Genomic DNA, 13,787 nt, shown 5'->3' on the forward strand with positions numbered 1-13,787 from the left:
AGTGGCTGGCAGTGGTGGTTCAGTTCTTTGAATGGTTTGCGTCATGCCGCATTGCAGCGGAGCTGACACGACCCGCCCGGTCTTCGGAGTTTTCTCATTGCCGCCTGTCGACGGAAAACCACAACTAATGTACAGCTCGATCGAATCGAGTGGGCGCAATCGGTAAAGTTCTCGATCGCGTTGCAGCAAACAAGGCTTCACTCCAGGCGAGTGCGGTCAGCCTGCCAAGTCAATATTTTCTTTCCTCTCGTGTTGAATTATGACCGTTATAACATAATCTTTAATTAATTCACAAACCTCCCGTTCGACTCTGTGGACACGAATCGCTGCCGACTTTGAACCGCCAACATTTATCGATACAGAAAAAGGAAAAAAAAAAAAAAAAAAAAAAAGTACTGCCTGCTTTTGGGCCTCGGGCCGTTCTTGTACTTGAGATATCCAGTGGGGGTAAATCTTTCTAGTATATGATAAAACTCGACCTCCCGTCGCAATGTCTCCGATCGTCCACGTGCTGGACGACTATTACCTCGCCATCACCCTTCTCATCACGGTGGCCTACCAACTCTTCTTCTTCGCCATCGCCTTCTCCTTTAAATTCGACAAACTGACCGACTTTGCTGGTGGCACAAACTTTGTGGTCCTTGCCATCATCACCCTAGCCTTCTCCGGCAGTCCCGATGTGCGTCAGATTGTTGTATCCGTCTTCATGATGGCCTGGGGCCTGCGACTGTCGGGCTTCCTGCTGTTTCGCATCCTCAAGACCGGCAAGGACGACAGGTTTGACGACAAGCGCGACAAGTTCTTCCCCTTCTTGGGCTTCTGGGTCTTTCAGATGTTCTGGGTCTGGCTCGTCTCGCTGCCCGTCACCGTGCTCAACTCGCCAAACGTTCGGGCCTATCAGCCGCAGCCAGCATTTGGGACCGGCCGGGACATAGCCGGAGTCGTGCTATGGAGTGTCGGGTTCCTCATGGAGAGCGTCAGCGATGCGCAAAAGTATCGCTTCCGATCATCTCAAGAGGGAAATAGGTCTGCCATCTGCGACAAGGGCCTGTTTGCCTTGTCGAGACATCCAAACTACTTTGGCGAAATGATTCTGCAGTTTGGTAAAGCAAACCCCCCCGATGTCTTAAGGCCTCGAATGCCATCCGTGACTGAAAGCACCTACTAACATGTCCACTTTCAGGCATATTCACTATTGCTGTCTCACCAGCTGCAGATGGCCCCGTAGGCGGTCAAGCCTTCAAGGCCCTTTACGCAACTATCATTGGGCCCATCTTCCTGACATTGCTGCTCATGTTTGTCTCTGGCCTGACGCTACAGGAGCGACCCGGTGCCAAGAAGCGCTACGAAAAGGGCAACAACTGGGAGGGATACAAGCGATGGTTGGATAGGACTAGTATCCTCATCCCATTTCCGCCGCAACTGTACGAGAAGCTACCGACTTTTTTGAAGAGGACAGTCTTCTTGGAATTCCCGATTTACGTCTTCGACCCGGCCAAGCACTCAGACCAGACCAGGGCAGGTGACGAAGAACAGGCTAGGCAAAGTGGGGATGGCCTGGTCAGCTCTCAGTCATAGTGGTGTTTTTATCAGGACTTTTTGCTTTCAGTTCACATTTGGACGTTGATGTACAACATGACATTATAGCAATTCGCAAATCAAAATGACAGCTAAATCTAATGAAACTGATGCGTTGCACGTCATCCCCGTTTACTGTGCAGGCTGTGCCTTTATGAGATACCATTAGTAGATGTCCTGATGTTCTAATTCGAGTTCTCGCTCAAGTCGCCATGCCGTTGCAAAATTGTGATCAACGCAGAACCTTCTAAAGACTGTTCAGTAAGCTGCTCGGTAGAGCTATATATAAGGTGCTTCGCTATCAGAGTAATCTGTAGTTACTGGGGAACTCCCCGGATCATGGTCTCGCATCTTGTCATATTTTATCCGGTACTTCTGGAAAACTCGGTCTACTTATTACTTTTTTCTTCTTCATTCAATGCCGCATACGTTTTCTCTATTCTGTGCCCGTCGAGAGTACCTTTTTGATTTCAGCGGCGAGATCATCCCTAGAAACGAGGTGACCCTCCTTATCAGGGTGATCTTTGGGCAAGCCGAGAATCTTCAACTTGACTTTGCCAGCCTTCAGCTCGTCTTCTCCAAGAATGACGGCCAGTGGCACGCCTCCATCCTCCGCAACCTTGAACTGCTGCTGCAACTTGGGCTTCACCTTTGCCGAGAACTCAGCCCTGATACCAGCATCCCAAAGTTGCCTCGCTACTGCAATGCGTTCTGGCAACAGGCCCGTAAAGTCCTTGCCACCGCCAAATGCCATGACATAAACATCCACCTCATTTTGACGCACCGTCGCCTGCTCTCGTGCCTGCTTGGCACTCATGATACTGAAGATTCGGTCCACGCCAAATGAGATGCCGACACATGGGATCTGGCCTTTATCACCCTTGCCGCTAAACATACCCACGAGGTTGTCGTAACGTCCACCCGCAGCGATACTGCCCACGCCGACCGTAGGGTCGTCGGAGCGGTCGTCGTCCTCGCTCAACTGCTTCTTCTTGGGAGCCTTCCTTTTGGTATCGTTTGGCGCATGAGCGGCATTTTCTGTCCCAGGCTGCGTAGCGCCTGCAGTAGGGGCAACGGCCTCTCCTGACGCCTTAGCCTCGGTTTCTCCGTTGGTTGGCTTGGGGGCAACTGCAGGAGCAGAACCCTCCGTCACAACCTCGTAAATAACGCCGGTGTAGTAGTCTAGGCCTCTTGCTAGCGATAGGTCGAATGAAACCTTGTCTGTAACACCAAAGGCGTCGAGGTATGTGAAGAGCAAGTTCATATCCTCAATGCCAGCCTTGGCGTTCTCGTTTTTTTCCAACTTGGCATCCGCCCTGAGCAGATCAACAATGTCCTTGCCGCCTTTGTGTTTGACATATTCACCGATAGAGTCGGCCACCTCGGCTGAAATGCCTTTTTCCAACATTTCCTTCTTGACCTCCTCCCACGGCATCTAAAAACTTGTCAGAAACACATTATGGATCACTTTGATAGCAAAACTTTGAAAATTTAAAGATTCGGATGGAAACGCACCTTGTCTAATTTGTCGACGGCTGAGCTGATCGATCGGATCTTGTCGGGGGGCACTCCAGACACCTCAAAGAGGCCGTCAAGAACTTTCCGGTGGTTGATCTTGATCGTAAACTTCTCAAAACTTAGTGCCTCAAAGACCTCGACAATGATACGCAGAATTTCAGCATCTGGGATCATGGGGTCGTAGATTCCGGCAACATCGAAATCACACTGGTAAAATTCCCGCATTCTTCCCTTCGCGACGGCCTGAAGTCGCAGAAAGTCTCGTCAGTCAATACTTGACACCCGCCGACTCCCTCGAGAATCCAACAGGACTTATCCTATCCATATACGCACCGGCTGATCTCTGCGGTAGACCTTTGCTATCTGGTAACGCTTCAGTTGTTTTATGTCGGTGTTCATTGCCAGATAGCGCGCTAGCGGTACTGTCAAGTCGTATCGCAGCGAACAGAGCTCACCACCCTGGTCGGCCAGGTCGTATATCAACTTGCTGTCCTCTCCATACCTGTGGCCAGTGTCAGCCATAGTTCCACGCCCTTCAGAGATAAGTTGCCGATATCTTACTTTCCGCTAAGGATCTCCTTGAGCTCGAATACCGGTGTGTCGAGATTCGTTCCGCCGTGGCGTTTGAAGACTTCGGTTATGGCATTGAAGATACGATCCCTGGCGTCAAAGAGGAGGAAAGGCCGTCAGTAAGATCCTTGCGAGTGTCCGGTACAGTTGTGCTGTTTCTTCTTCTTCCTCCTTCGTTTGGCTAAGTTATGGAGATTTCTCTACCTCAAGATCATATCCTTCCTGCTCCCTGTGGTGACGTGTTAGTTTCCGGTCAGTGAGGTCGGTTTGTAAGTACCAGGGAGTAAGCTTTGGACAACTCGAGAGACGGAGGGATATGGAGTGATGACATACAGTCGCGTGTGCCTTTTGGGGTCTTGAGCTGAAAGCTCACCTTCCCGGCCTTGTCATCCTTCTTCCCCATGACTGCGGCAGCCTCTGACGAGCTTGGAGCCACGCGCAAAGCTGAGTGAGGGGTGCTGGTGGTAGAATATAGGGCAGAAGCTGAGGAGGAGGATGCAGCCTTTTCCAATCCCAGAGAGGACTGTTGCTGTGAGTTTGTAGTTGTGGCGTGTAACTTGGAAGGAGCGCACAGCAGATTATTCCAGTTTCTCGAAAAAGCTGGTTTATTGGTGGTGACGGCGCGTGCAATACATGCCCTGACGCAAACTAGAGGCTGCATGAAGGCTGGTAGTGGGCAAAGGAGGGGCAAGGCTACTGCGGGACTGGGTATCGGGGGTTATCTGATGTGGTGCAGCAAGGTAGGTCCGGGTACCTTACTTAGTACCAAGGTGGACGGCTAGGTCTAGGTAGGCTCTAGGTGATTGGATGCAAGAATTTCCATCAAAGTCATGAGCTCCTCCTCCCCGCGCCGCTTGGAAATTTTGATGTGACTCAATTAACTTTTTAAGTGCTTGGGCGGCTTGGCACAAGCTCAGGGTTAGGGGTTGAGACAACTGATTTTGCGTCCTCCTTACTTCCTGTCTTGCTGTGTAGAGTTGAATGCATTGGGCTGCTTCATCATGTCACACTCTAACCCTATCAAAAAAATATATATACATGTCATGGTATTATTCCTTTGTGTGCGATAACGTTGCTGTGCTAATTCTCTCATCTAGTAGCCCCATCTGCGCTCCTCTCACTCTGCATATTATTTGTTGTGACTAATAAGTAGGTATGTAGGTACTATTCCAGGCCTACGAAGTGTGAATGTTGGCGCCGTGAGATCTCAACAGGTGTGGGCGTGTTATTCGCCTACAAAAAGATGGCGTTTTTGCTTTCTCGTATGGAAGAATACATGCCACCGTCCTTGCCTGCGCGTATGGCGGGATGGTACAGTTTCCCAACTCTAGCTCGCCAACGCCCAATGTCATGACATTTATTCAATGAATGCTGACCCACTGAACTTGATCTGTTTACATGGACCACTGGAAGCCGCCGAACCCTCCCCGAACTGGACTACATGGTTTAGGTTGTTGGCTTCGTCACGGAGCAAGGGTTCGAGTATGAACAGTCGATGCGTCCTATGCATCGCTGTTGAAGATGGCGTCCTTGCATAACAGTGCAACCTTCTTGAATAGACGACGCCACTCCAGAGGATCGCCCTTGACCTTGACGAACCTGACCTCCAACAGTTCATGATCCCCCTCAAACACTATCTTGTCTATCATGATGTCACCATGCAGGCCCTGGTTGCGAGTATCCACGCCCTTTACCTTTAGTAAAGCGATGTGGTCGCCGTCTACCGGCCGGGGCGCTGGTGGCTGCGGGATATTGAGCTGGTGCAGAGCGTCACTGAGCATCTGTATGAGCAGAGCCGGCGGAATGTGTGAGAAAAATCGGGTAAGTGAATATGATGGAACGATGTCATGGAAACGGTTCGCGCGTTGCGTCAGGCTCATGGGCACGCCAGGCGTTGAAGCAAACTGGCTCATGGACGGCTCAGTCTCACTGAGCATCTCGTACATGTCTGCCGCACGCGCGCGGTTCGCCTTCGTGGACGCCCCCGAGCTCATGCCCCTGCGCACAGGCTGGGTTGAAGACACCTCAAAGGCACCCAAAGTACGCAGGCTTGGCCTCTCCCAGTCGAAGAGCGCATCGGTAATGGTGGGCGTCTCGGGTTGTGTAGCAGAAAATTTTGCCGCCCAGGCGTCTGAACCTCCATCTAGGTCCATTGAATCGTCTTGGCTTTGCCTTTGTGACGGTGTGGGGGCCTGGGAGAGATCAATGTGAAGGTTCTTCATCATCTGCGTTGCGAGATGAATAGGGTCCGAGACCCTACCATCGGCAGTCAAGAGGCTGTTGTGCTGCGTGTACCATGGATGCTGGCGGATCTTGGTAAATGAGAAGCGCTTGCGAGGGTCAACGTTCATCATCCCTCGTAGTAGCGATAACGCCTCCGAGGGTATCCTTTGCCAAAGACTATCTGTGCTGCGCCCATCCGTCCGGATATACTCCTGGAATTCCCAACTTCCCTTGGTTGGTTCGTCCCATGGCGTGTTCCCTGCGAGGAGCACAAAGAGGATGACACCACAGGACCATATGTCAACAAGATCCGCCGAGTACCTGGATTGTATAGCCCGTTGATCTGACCTTGCTGTTTCTAGGACTTCAGGTGCAATATATGGTGGGCTGCCACACATGGTAGCGCTAAGTTTCCGTTGGCCCTTGTATTCGAACATGGTAGCCATACCAAAGTCTGCCAGTTTCAAGTCACCGCTCTCCGACAGGAGAATGTTCTCCGGCTTCAAGTCTCGGTGTGCCACGCCTTTGGAGTGCATGAAGCTGACACTCCCGATCAGTTGCAGGAAGTACAAATGTGCTATTTTTTCCGGCACACCAACATCGGCCTCTATTTTGTCAAAGAGATCGCCTCCCGCGGCGTACTCCATGGCTATCCATTTCCAGACATTGTCCTCACCAGCGGCGAACCACTCGATGATATTGGGATGCTGGCCAATGTGTGAATGAAGGGAAACCTCCATGTTGATCTGCTTGGCTGATATCCGGCCATGTTTAATAGCGTAACCCTTATGAATAAGCTTGACAGCAAATACGGGACTGGACTCTTCCAATGGAATGGCCTTCTTGATCCTAGGCAGGATTAGCAACAAGTTGAAATTTCGTTGGTGATCAGGGTGCATATAGCAGCATACTTACGAGGCATAAGCCCCACGACCGATTGTCTTCGATATAAACCGAAACGGTAAATCCTTGGGCAAGGGGTCCAGCTGAGATGACTGCATGGTGTTATTACTTCAGAGTGGACGGCGGCTAGGATTGCCGACAGCTTCAAATCCAGTATACTGTTATGATTGAATGCTGTAGGTTGGCTCAAAGAGATGAGGTGCAAGCTAGTTTTGTTGCACTGTCAGACAGGTACCTCGGTCGTCTACACCTCTTATCTTGAATACCCTGTCAAGTTACCTGTGCGAAATGTGGCGGAAATCAACTTCAAGACAGAAACAGACAAGCACAGAGTAAATAGAGAATAAAATAAAACTAAAATAAAACAAGGCTAACCACAGGTTTCTGAGATGGGCTTGCGTTCTCGGGCCAAAGAAGTGGATTCCCCAAAGAAAAGAAAAAAGAAAAAAAAAGCACACTGCTCGAATGGACAATTGATAGCTTGGGAACTGATTGCTTGCTTCTCTCAGTCGGGTTTGTTTTTTTTTGGTCCAAGTCAAGACGCGTTATTCGCGTCTTCCTTTAATTGTTTGTTTCGTGGGGCACGTGTATGGTAGAGTCCGATTGGCTGTTGCGGGGGTCTCCCTTCTGGCTAGGCCGCGGCCGGCACCTGGTTGCTGTGCCAAATCGACTGGGTCAATTAATCCCGCCTTCGTTATTTCCCTGTCGAGACCTAAAAGTAACAAAGTTGCAGCAGCCACTCACTTGAAGGTCCTTCTAGGCACAAGAAACGGTCTGATAACTACCACTTAGGCACCCCAGAACGCCCAAGAAATACACAAAAAAGGTAAATTTGACAAATGCCTCACGCCAATTCATACATATCATAGATTGCCTCTTTATTGATCACCACTTTTACACACACTAGTCAATCATCCATAACAGGGACTGCTCGCCTTCACTCGCAAAAGCACCCCACAGGCCGCCACAGACTTTGACAAGGAGAGAGAAACCAAAGACACAACATCGTCTACTATTGGCGTAACCCAGCATGGATTTTGGAAACATGGAGGACACGCAGAACTCTGCACCCGGCAGCATGCAAAATGCTAAGCTCGGCATGACAAACAAAGGCCCGGATTCACAAAGTGTGACAAAGAGGTGCGTCCATGTAGTTGCAATGTACCCGAATGACAGAACACAAATCTCTCCCCTATACTTTAGTTGGAGACTTCGCTAATATAAAGTCAACCCCCCAAAAAAGGTTACAAACCGAACTGATGCAGCTCATGACCTCCCCAGCGCCCGGAGTATCTGCCTTCCCATCCGCCGACGGTAACTTGCTTTCTTGGTCTGCCACCATCGAGGGTCCAGATGATACACCGTACACGGGCCTGACGCTCAAGCTCTCGTTCGCCTTCCCCGCCAACTATCCCTACTCACCGCCAACCGTGCTCTTCAAGACACCCATATACCACCCCAACGTCGACTTCTCTGGGCGCATTTGCCTTGATATCCTCAAAGACAAGTGGACGGCCGCCTACAACATCCAGACTGTGCTGCTCAGTCTTCAAAGTCTCCTGGGCGAACCCAACAAGTGAGTTGCCCCGAGGAGTTTACTTTCCCCATACGCATAGAATGTCTCGCGGCATTTCTGCGGAATATGTACTAATAATTGTTTATTAGTGCTTCGCCGCTGAATGGTGAGGCCGCAGAGTTGTGGGACAAGGACATGGAGGAGTTCAAGCGCAAGGTTTTGAGCCGTCACCGGGACATCGACGAAGAGTAAACTTAAGCCTTTATAATGATTTTACGCAGCCGGTGGGATGGCTTGGTTCTGTTTGGGTTACTATCTTGTCAAAACGGTTGGACAATGGGGTATTTCTGATTTTCTCATTGGGAAGTCGAGTACTTGAGCGTTATCTGGTTTTTTTTCTTCTTTCCATGCCCATTTTTTTTAAAATATGATAGATGGGTTTTACATGGCATGGGTCGATACTGCTGAACGATTGGTCCTCCTCTCGAACTGGGACATCTTCATGACCGCATGCAGCGATCTGGTCTAACATGAAATTGCAGTTCAGCGGTGCACTGGTATACGATCGTTGATGTCGTCTACTTTCTAGACTTGCAAATCAAGACAATCATCCCTAGACATGGCAGCAGACGCGTCCCAAACGATTCCCATGTGAAAAAACCCCTTCAGTAGACGCCGGTTGGGTATGGAGAAAATCATTGTGTTGTGTTGGTCGAACCCCTCATTGCTCATTGTTGAGGAAGGTCTGAAGCTAATGCCAATCAAAAACTCCGTAAAGCCCAGATGCCGCCAGAAACCCTATGTTTGTTTTGTCCCTTTTCGCCTTGTCGTTCCACAGATAACAATTTTTTACTCATCAACCAGGACGGTATGCAGGCCCTTGGGGTTCTTGGTGTTAACGGCCTGGACGTAGCTGTACAGCTTCTCCTTGGCATCCTCGGAGTCGTTTCGCCTCCGGGAGATGCGTACGCGGATACGGTAAGGAACACCTTTCACACCCTGCTCCCAGACCTTCTTGTTGAGCTGGGGGTCGACACGGACATCGGTAGTTCCCTATTGAGGGTTAGCAACAGGATCGTCCAGGGTTTTCGGTAGTTCGATGTGTCGGTTAAAGCGAGATTTGGTGATTGGGTTGATGAGCCGGGTTTATCTCAGGAGAATTCTTTTCATACCATGGCCTTGGTAGCAAAGTCCTTGATCTCCTTGATCGCCTTGGGGGCACGCTTCTTGAAGGTAGCACCGTGTAACTTTTCAATTGTTCAGTTAGCATGGAACCGCCCGAAGTTTTCTCCCTCCCCCAAAAATGCTCATTTCTGCCAGAATGCTCCAGAACGTACTCTCTTGTGGAGGTGGATGGTGTACTCGCGGGCGACAACGTCGGCAATGGCCGAGCGCTGGGTCTTGCCCGTAGGCTTCTTAGTTTTTGTCGACATGGCTGTGGCTGTATTAGGGAGATGAATCGGTCAGACTTGTATTCGGTTTCGCAATCGACAAATCGGTATGCTGGTCGAGGATAATAGCGGCGGCGACCTACTTTTGGATTTCCGAGAAGTTGGCGACGTCGAGATGCAGGTGGATTCTGCGATTATGTCTTGTTACCGAATTTCGTTGTGGGCAAAGAATTGGCTGCCCTGCAATTTCCATCCACGTGACCGTCCCACCCCGCTGCTGTGCACGGCCCGTCTTCATTGCGAGTGATACAGGGTAGGTGAGAGCAAAATTAGCACGAGGTACCCAGGGTAGCCAGGCAACCAGGCACATAGAAGTAATGAAATGAGGGACGCCACTATACTTTTATTTCGAACCGACCGTAGGGTCTCAAGAGACAAAAACGCACTTAGTAACTAGGTAGGTATATTTCTACTGTCAAAGCAACTATACATATTTTGAAGGAATGATATTTTCTGTGAGGCTCGATAGCTCTCCAATTGAAAGATGCAACAGATTGTAGCATAGGATTGACATTGGTGGCATTAAATTAAAGAACTAGACGAATTACTTTGCGGATTGAGACCGTCGCTGTGGCTTGGTCACCCACTCCCTGTGCAAGGCTACTTGGTTCTCCCAGTTCGCCAATCAGCCTAACGCGTGTCAATCTAACTCGCATCATCGAGCCACTAACCACTTGGCAACCTTACTTTTGAGATACCCATGATTCGCGACCAATTCTGTTTCAAGCGACTGTACGGCTGACAGCCTTGAAGATTGCCCACTGAGCAGAGGCACTGGCTACAGCTTCACAGCATACAGTACGCAGAAAATTTCCACCTTGCTAGAGCTCCGCTTGTTTCCCCGGACGCAATTCATCACTGAATGAAGACGCGCACGGCCCGCAACCTGAACTCTTACAGACGCTACCCTAACTTTTACCGACTCTTTTCCTCGCGACCTCCATCTCGCGCGAGAAGCTGGCTTTTCCGATTGAAGCACCAGGGAAGAGGGGAGAAAATCTCCCACTCATCACCGGCAATCTTACGAACAACTCGAGTCACAGGCCGCCCTGCCTGCCATTCACGATCGAGATGGCCGATTCGATGTCCGGTACCCCGTCGCCTCAACCCGACATAACCCGGGACAGATTGCCGACACTGTTCGAAGTTCTCAGCCGACGAACTTCGCCACCAGTAGACCTCTTCTCCTTCTACATTTATATGCGAGACCAACAACGATCTGTGGACTACCTGGACTTCTGGTGTGTTGGCCTCAATTAACTTCTTGCATACAAACATTGACATGTGCTAACCCACTCGCAAGGCTTGATGTGGCCCAACATATGACACTATGTCGACACTACGTACGCGAGCTGCGCCGTTCAGTTCTAGTCGGAACACCCGATGGGGAGAAAATGTCTAAACGATCGTCGGGCATCTTGGAGAGCATGGGTGGTCTGGATCATGGGGCCGGCCCATCGCGGTTTGGACACATCACCGAGAAGGCGAGGGATCAGGATGCGCAGATGTCAGCCTTCCTGCGCGATGAAGCTTCGCATGGCATCCACGATTCCCCTCAAAGCAGCCAGTCCAGGAATCCTCGGCGAAGCGGGAGCACGCCTCGAGATCTGACGACGGATTCGAATTCACCCATGCATGCTGTCTCCAGGGAGGATATCCGGGCATCTGCTGAAAAGATTCTTTATACCTTCTTGCTCCCTGGCGCCGAACGCGAAATTGTGCTCCCTGGCTCAATCACGCAAGACGTCACAACCGCGATCGAGGAGTTTGGCCGGGACGACCCTGAGGTTTTCGATGTCGCTAAAGATTACGTCTTTCAGGCGATGGAAAGGGATGCTTTCCCGGGATTCTTGCGGATGAAGGCTTTGGGAAACCTTATCCCTCCAACGCTCATCATGCGACTGATATTGGGCATGGTCTCGATGTTTGGAGGCTTCTGGGCTGCTTTTGTTCTCATCTTTCTGAACATGCCATGGCAGATCAGATTATGGGTACGTTTCTTTCATGTGAAAATCATCCAAAAGAGGTTCAAAACTAACCGTTTCCTTGCAGCTCATACTACCGTTCACTCTGGGAGTCTACAACCTTGCCTCCTACCAGTACTCCTTGGATCCCATTCTCGCTCTTCTCGGATTTAGTGAATACACCCCATTCAACTTCTCTCGCGTCAGGGAACCGTACGTTCGCAAGCTATTGGCCAAACGCTCTATCATGGTTCTTGCAACCACAATCCTCGTCGACGCGGCTTTGCTTGCATTGTTCATTGCGGTGCCCGGCAAAAGGCTTTAGTCGCGAGAAATACGAGGCGACAGATGCCGCTCAAGATTTTATTAGCAAGGCGAATGGGGACTTTGGCGTAAAGGGGCATCGGAAACCAACAGAACATTCATGGGCTTTTCTTTTTCATTTGTTTTATGGTCAGCATTGCTTTCTCTACCTAATCACTTCACTTAATCGATGCGACAGGGCTACTCAGGATACCTTTGGAGTTTGTGCAACTAGGCAACCTTTAGCAAGTGGTGGTTTTTAGTGTGCATCTGCATTCATTGAGATGTTTAACACTCATACGTTTGGTCATATATTGTATCATCACGGTTGGACTTTTTGATAAAGGGTGTCTTTACTGTCATCATGGGACGGAGCGATCATGCATGCGTACTTTGAAATACATCGCTTGCTGCAACCGATGCAATGTAAGCTGCGCCTCTTTCTCTAAACTTCTGTTCACCCTAAGGCTAGCTGTGGCCGACTTTCATCTTGGGGTATTATAAGATGTGCTCGACTTGTAAGTTGGAGTATCAAGTAGCCGGAAGGCCCGGCTATCTCGCATGTGTTCGCCAAATAGTTAATTGTAGTTACACAAAGACCGAATTCTTCATAACGCGTAGCATCTGCTTCACATTAAAGCTTTCTTCGACTTGACCTCTTCTTGGTGTTGGCGTCGTCGTCATCTGTATCCACATCCATTGCCTCGTCGCCAGCATCCGCCATGCTACCCACATTCGCTCGCTTACCGAACCCCAAACGCCGACCCGGACCCAGTCCCGTAGGCAGTTTCCTAGACGAGCCCGCTCCGCCGCCGCCGCTGTCTGCTGCGTTTTTCTCATCTTCAATTAAACGTTGCATCTTCGCGTCCCATTCTGTCTTCTCTGTCACTCTTGTCGCTGCGGTCTGTCGAATTGCGGCAATCTCCGCGTCGAGATCGTCAAGTGCAGATCTGCATCTATCATACCACTGGTGAAGCTCATTGATAAGGTGTGGAACAGTTCCTGGTGCGAGATCCCGGAGGGGCGAGACGGATGAGACACGCACGACGCCGTGAGCTGGATCCAACTTGGCGGCGATTAGACCAGCGTAAACAGCGCTGACAACGAGGCTCTCGAGTTCGCGTTTCGTTTGAAGTTGCAAGCTACTCATCAAGGCGCCGTACTTCAGCGCAGCCTTGTCACGAGCCATTGTGAGCAGCGACAGCTGGCGGAGCTTGAGGGCCTGAGCATCATTGAGCGGCGGTAGGCCGGGGGTTTGGGTGTAGGTAGCCCAGGTGCCGTAACTGAAGATCTGTAAGACTGTAAGGGCTGGAGAGTAGTCGGCAGATGAGGCGAGGGCCTGTATCTCTGGCTGGGCCAGAAGTTCGGTAAATATGAATGTATTCGGTGCTGATGTTGCTTGAAGAACGAGATCGGCTGCTGCCCGTGGTGCTGTCGCTGCCTTGGACAGGGCAAGGAAGGGCTTCGAAGGCAAGTTAGCATGGCGGGTCTCAACTCGGAAAGATGGCAACATACCTCCAACGCATTGAGAGCCTTTGCCTGCTCCATTTTGTGCTCACTGCGGGCTCGAGTTTGGAGGTTTAAAGCTGTGTCGATGCGTTGCTTGCAGTTTTAGCCTGGCAACCCGTAGTTCAGAGCTGCTATCTGATCCTCCTTCGTTGGATGGCTAGCATTGACTGCCGTCATCAGCATTGTTCCGGCAGGAGCAGCCGCTGTGGGGTCGCTGTAAAGCTGCGGGGTAGCAATCCAATTCCAACCCGC

The 13,787-nt window shown here is 50.5% G+C and overlaps 7 protein-coding genes across 7 annotated transcripts; 3 read left to right on the top strand and 4 right to left on the bottom strand.

Annotated features, from left to right (window-relative positions):
• The first annotated feature begins 356 nt into the window (after positions 1-356).
• PgNI_00259 (uncharacterized protein) lies at positions 357-1,698 on the top strand. The gene is made up of 2 exons (XM_031120341.1): positions 357-1,103; positions 1,184-1,698. Exons 1-2 carry the CDS (start codon positions 491-493, stop codon positions 1,576-1,578), a joined length of 1,008 nt encoding a protein of 335 aa, XP_030987604.1. The 5' UTR covers positions 357-490; the 3' UTR covers positions 1,579-1,698.
• A 168-nt stretch (positions 1,699-1,866) lies between these two features.
• PgNI_00260 (uncharacterized protein) lies at positions 1,867-4,375 on the bottom strand. Its single transcript, XM_031120342.1, has 6 exons — positions 4,000-4,375; positions 3,871-3,895; positions 3,658-3,756; positions 3,430-3,598; positions 3,094-3,339; positions 1,867-3,013 (listed from the first exon to the last, which is right to left on the bottom strand). Exons 1-6 carry the CDS (start codon positions 4,325-4,327, stop codon positions 2,015-2,017), a joined length of 1,866 nt encoding a protein of 621 aa, XP_030986431.1. The 5' UTR covers positions 4,328-4,375; the 3' UTR covers positions 1,867-2,014.
• Positions 4,376-5,168: 793 nt separating this feature from the next.
• PgNI_00261 (uncharacterized protein) lies at positions 5,169-6,890 on the bottom strand (the record flags this gene model as incomplete). The annotated part of the gene is made up of 2 exons (XM_031120343.1): positions 5,169-6,738; positions 6,805-6,890. The coding sequence occupies 2 exons, from the start codon at positions 6,888-6,890 to the stop codon at positions 5,169-5,171; spliced, it is 1,656 nt and encodes a 551-aa protein (XP_030986430.1).
• Positions 6,891-7,822: 932 nt separating this feature from the next.
• On the top strand, positions 7,823-8,560 carry PgNI_00262 (uncharacterized protein; the record flags this gene model as incomplete). The annotated part of the gene is made up of 3 exons (XM_031120344.1): positions 7,823-7,932; positions 8,036-8,368; positions 8,458-8,560. The coding sequence occupies 3 exons, from the start codon at positions 7,823-7,825 to the stop codon at positions 8,558-8,560; spliced, it is 546 nt and encodes a 181-aa protein (XP_030986429.1).
• A 597-nt stretch (positions 8,561-9,157) lies between these two features.
• Positions 9,158-9,741, bottom strand: PgNI_00263 (uncharacterized protein; the record flags this gene model as incomplete). The annotated part of the gene is made up of 3 exons (XM_031120345.1): positions 9,158-9,361; positions 9,481-9,555; positions 9,646-9,741. 3 exons carry the CDS (start codon positions 9,739-9,741, stop codon positions 9,158-9,160), a joined length of 375 nt encoding a protein of 124 aa, XP_030986428.1.
• Positions 9,742-10,830: 1,089 nt separating this feature from the next.
• On the top strand, positions 10,831-12,048 carry PgNI_00264 (uncharacterized protein; the record flags this gene model as incomplete). The annotated part of the gene is made up of 3 exons (XM_031120346.1): positions 10,831-11,000; positions 11,063-11,750; positions 11,812-12,048. The coding sequence occupies 3 exons, from the start codon at positions 10,831-10,833 to the stop codon at positions 12,046-12,048; spliced, it is 1,095 nt and encodes a 364-aa protein (XP_030986435.1).
• A 612-nt stretch (positions 12,049-12,660) lies between these two features.
• PgNI_00265 (uncharacterized protein) lies at positions 12,661-13,574 on the bottom strand (the record flags this gene model as incomplete). The annotated part of the gene is made up of 2 exons (XM_031120347.1): positions 12,661-13,488; positions 13,542-13,574. The coding sequence occupies 2 exons, from the start codon at positions 13,572-13,574 to the stop codon at positions 12,661-12,663; spliced, it is 861 nt and encodes a 286-aa protein (XP_030986434.1).
• Positions 13,575-13,787: the final 213 nt, after the last annotated feature.

Source organism: Pyricularia grisea (assembly GCF_004355905.1).
Source record: "Pyricularia grisea strain NI907 chromosome Unknown Pyricularia_grisea_NI907_Scaffold_1, whole genome shotgun sequence".
Lineage (NCBI taxonomy): Eukaryota > Fungi > Ascomycota > Sordariomycetes > Magnaporthales > Pyriculariaceae > Pyricularia > Pyricularia grisea.

Excerpts from the sequence above, each read along its gene's own strand:
- PgNI_00259 (XM_031120341.1), top strand. The coding sequence starts at position 491 with ATGTCTCCGATCGTCCACGTGCTGGACGACTATTACCTCGCCATCACC. Across the intron at positions 1,104-1,183 it reads CGAAATGATTCTGCAGTTTG|GCATATTCACTATTGCTGTC; the intron begins GTAAAGCAAACC and ends GTCCACTTTCAG.
- PgNI_00260 (XM_031120342.1), bottom strand. The coding sequence starts at position 4,327 with ATGCAGCCTCTAGTTTGCGTCAGGGCATGTATTGCACGCGCCGTCACC. Across the intron at positions 3,599-3,657 it reads AAGGAGATCCTTAGCGGAAA|GTATGGAGAGGACAGCAAGT; the intron begins GTAAGATATCGG and ends CACTGGCCACAG. Across the intron at positions 3,340-3,429 it reads TCTACCGCAGAGATCAGCCG|GCCGTCGCGAAGGGAAGAAT; the intron begins GTGCGTATATGG and ends CTGCGACTTCAG.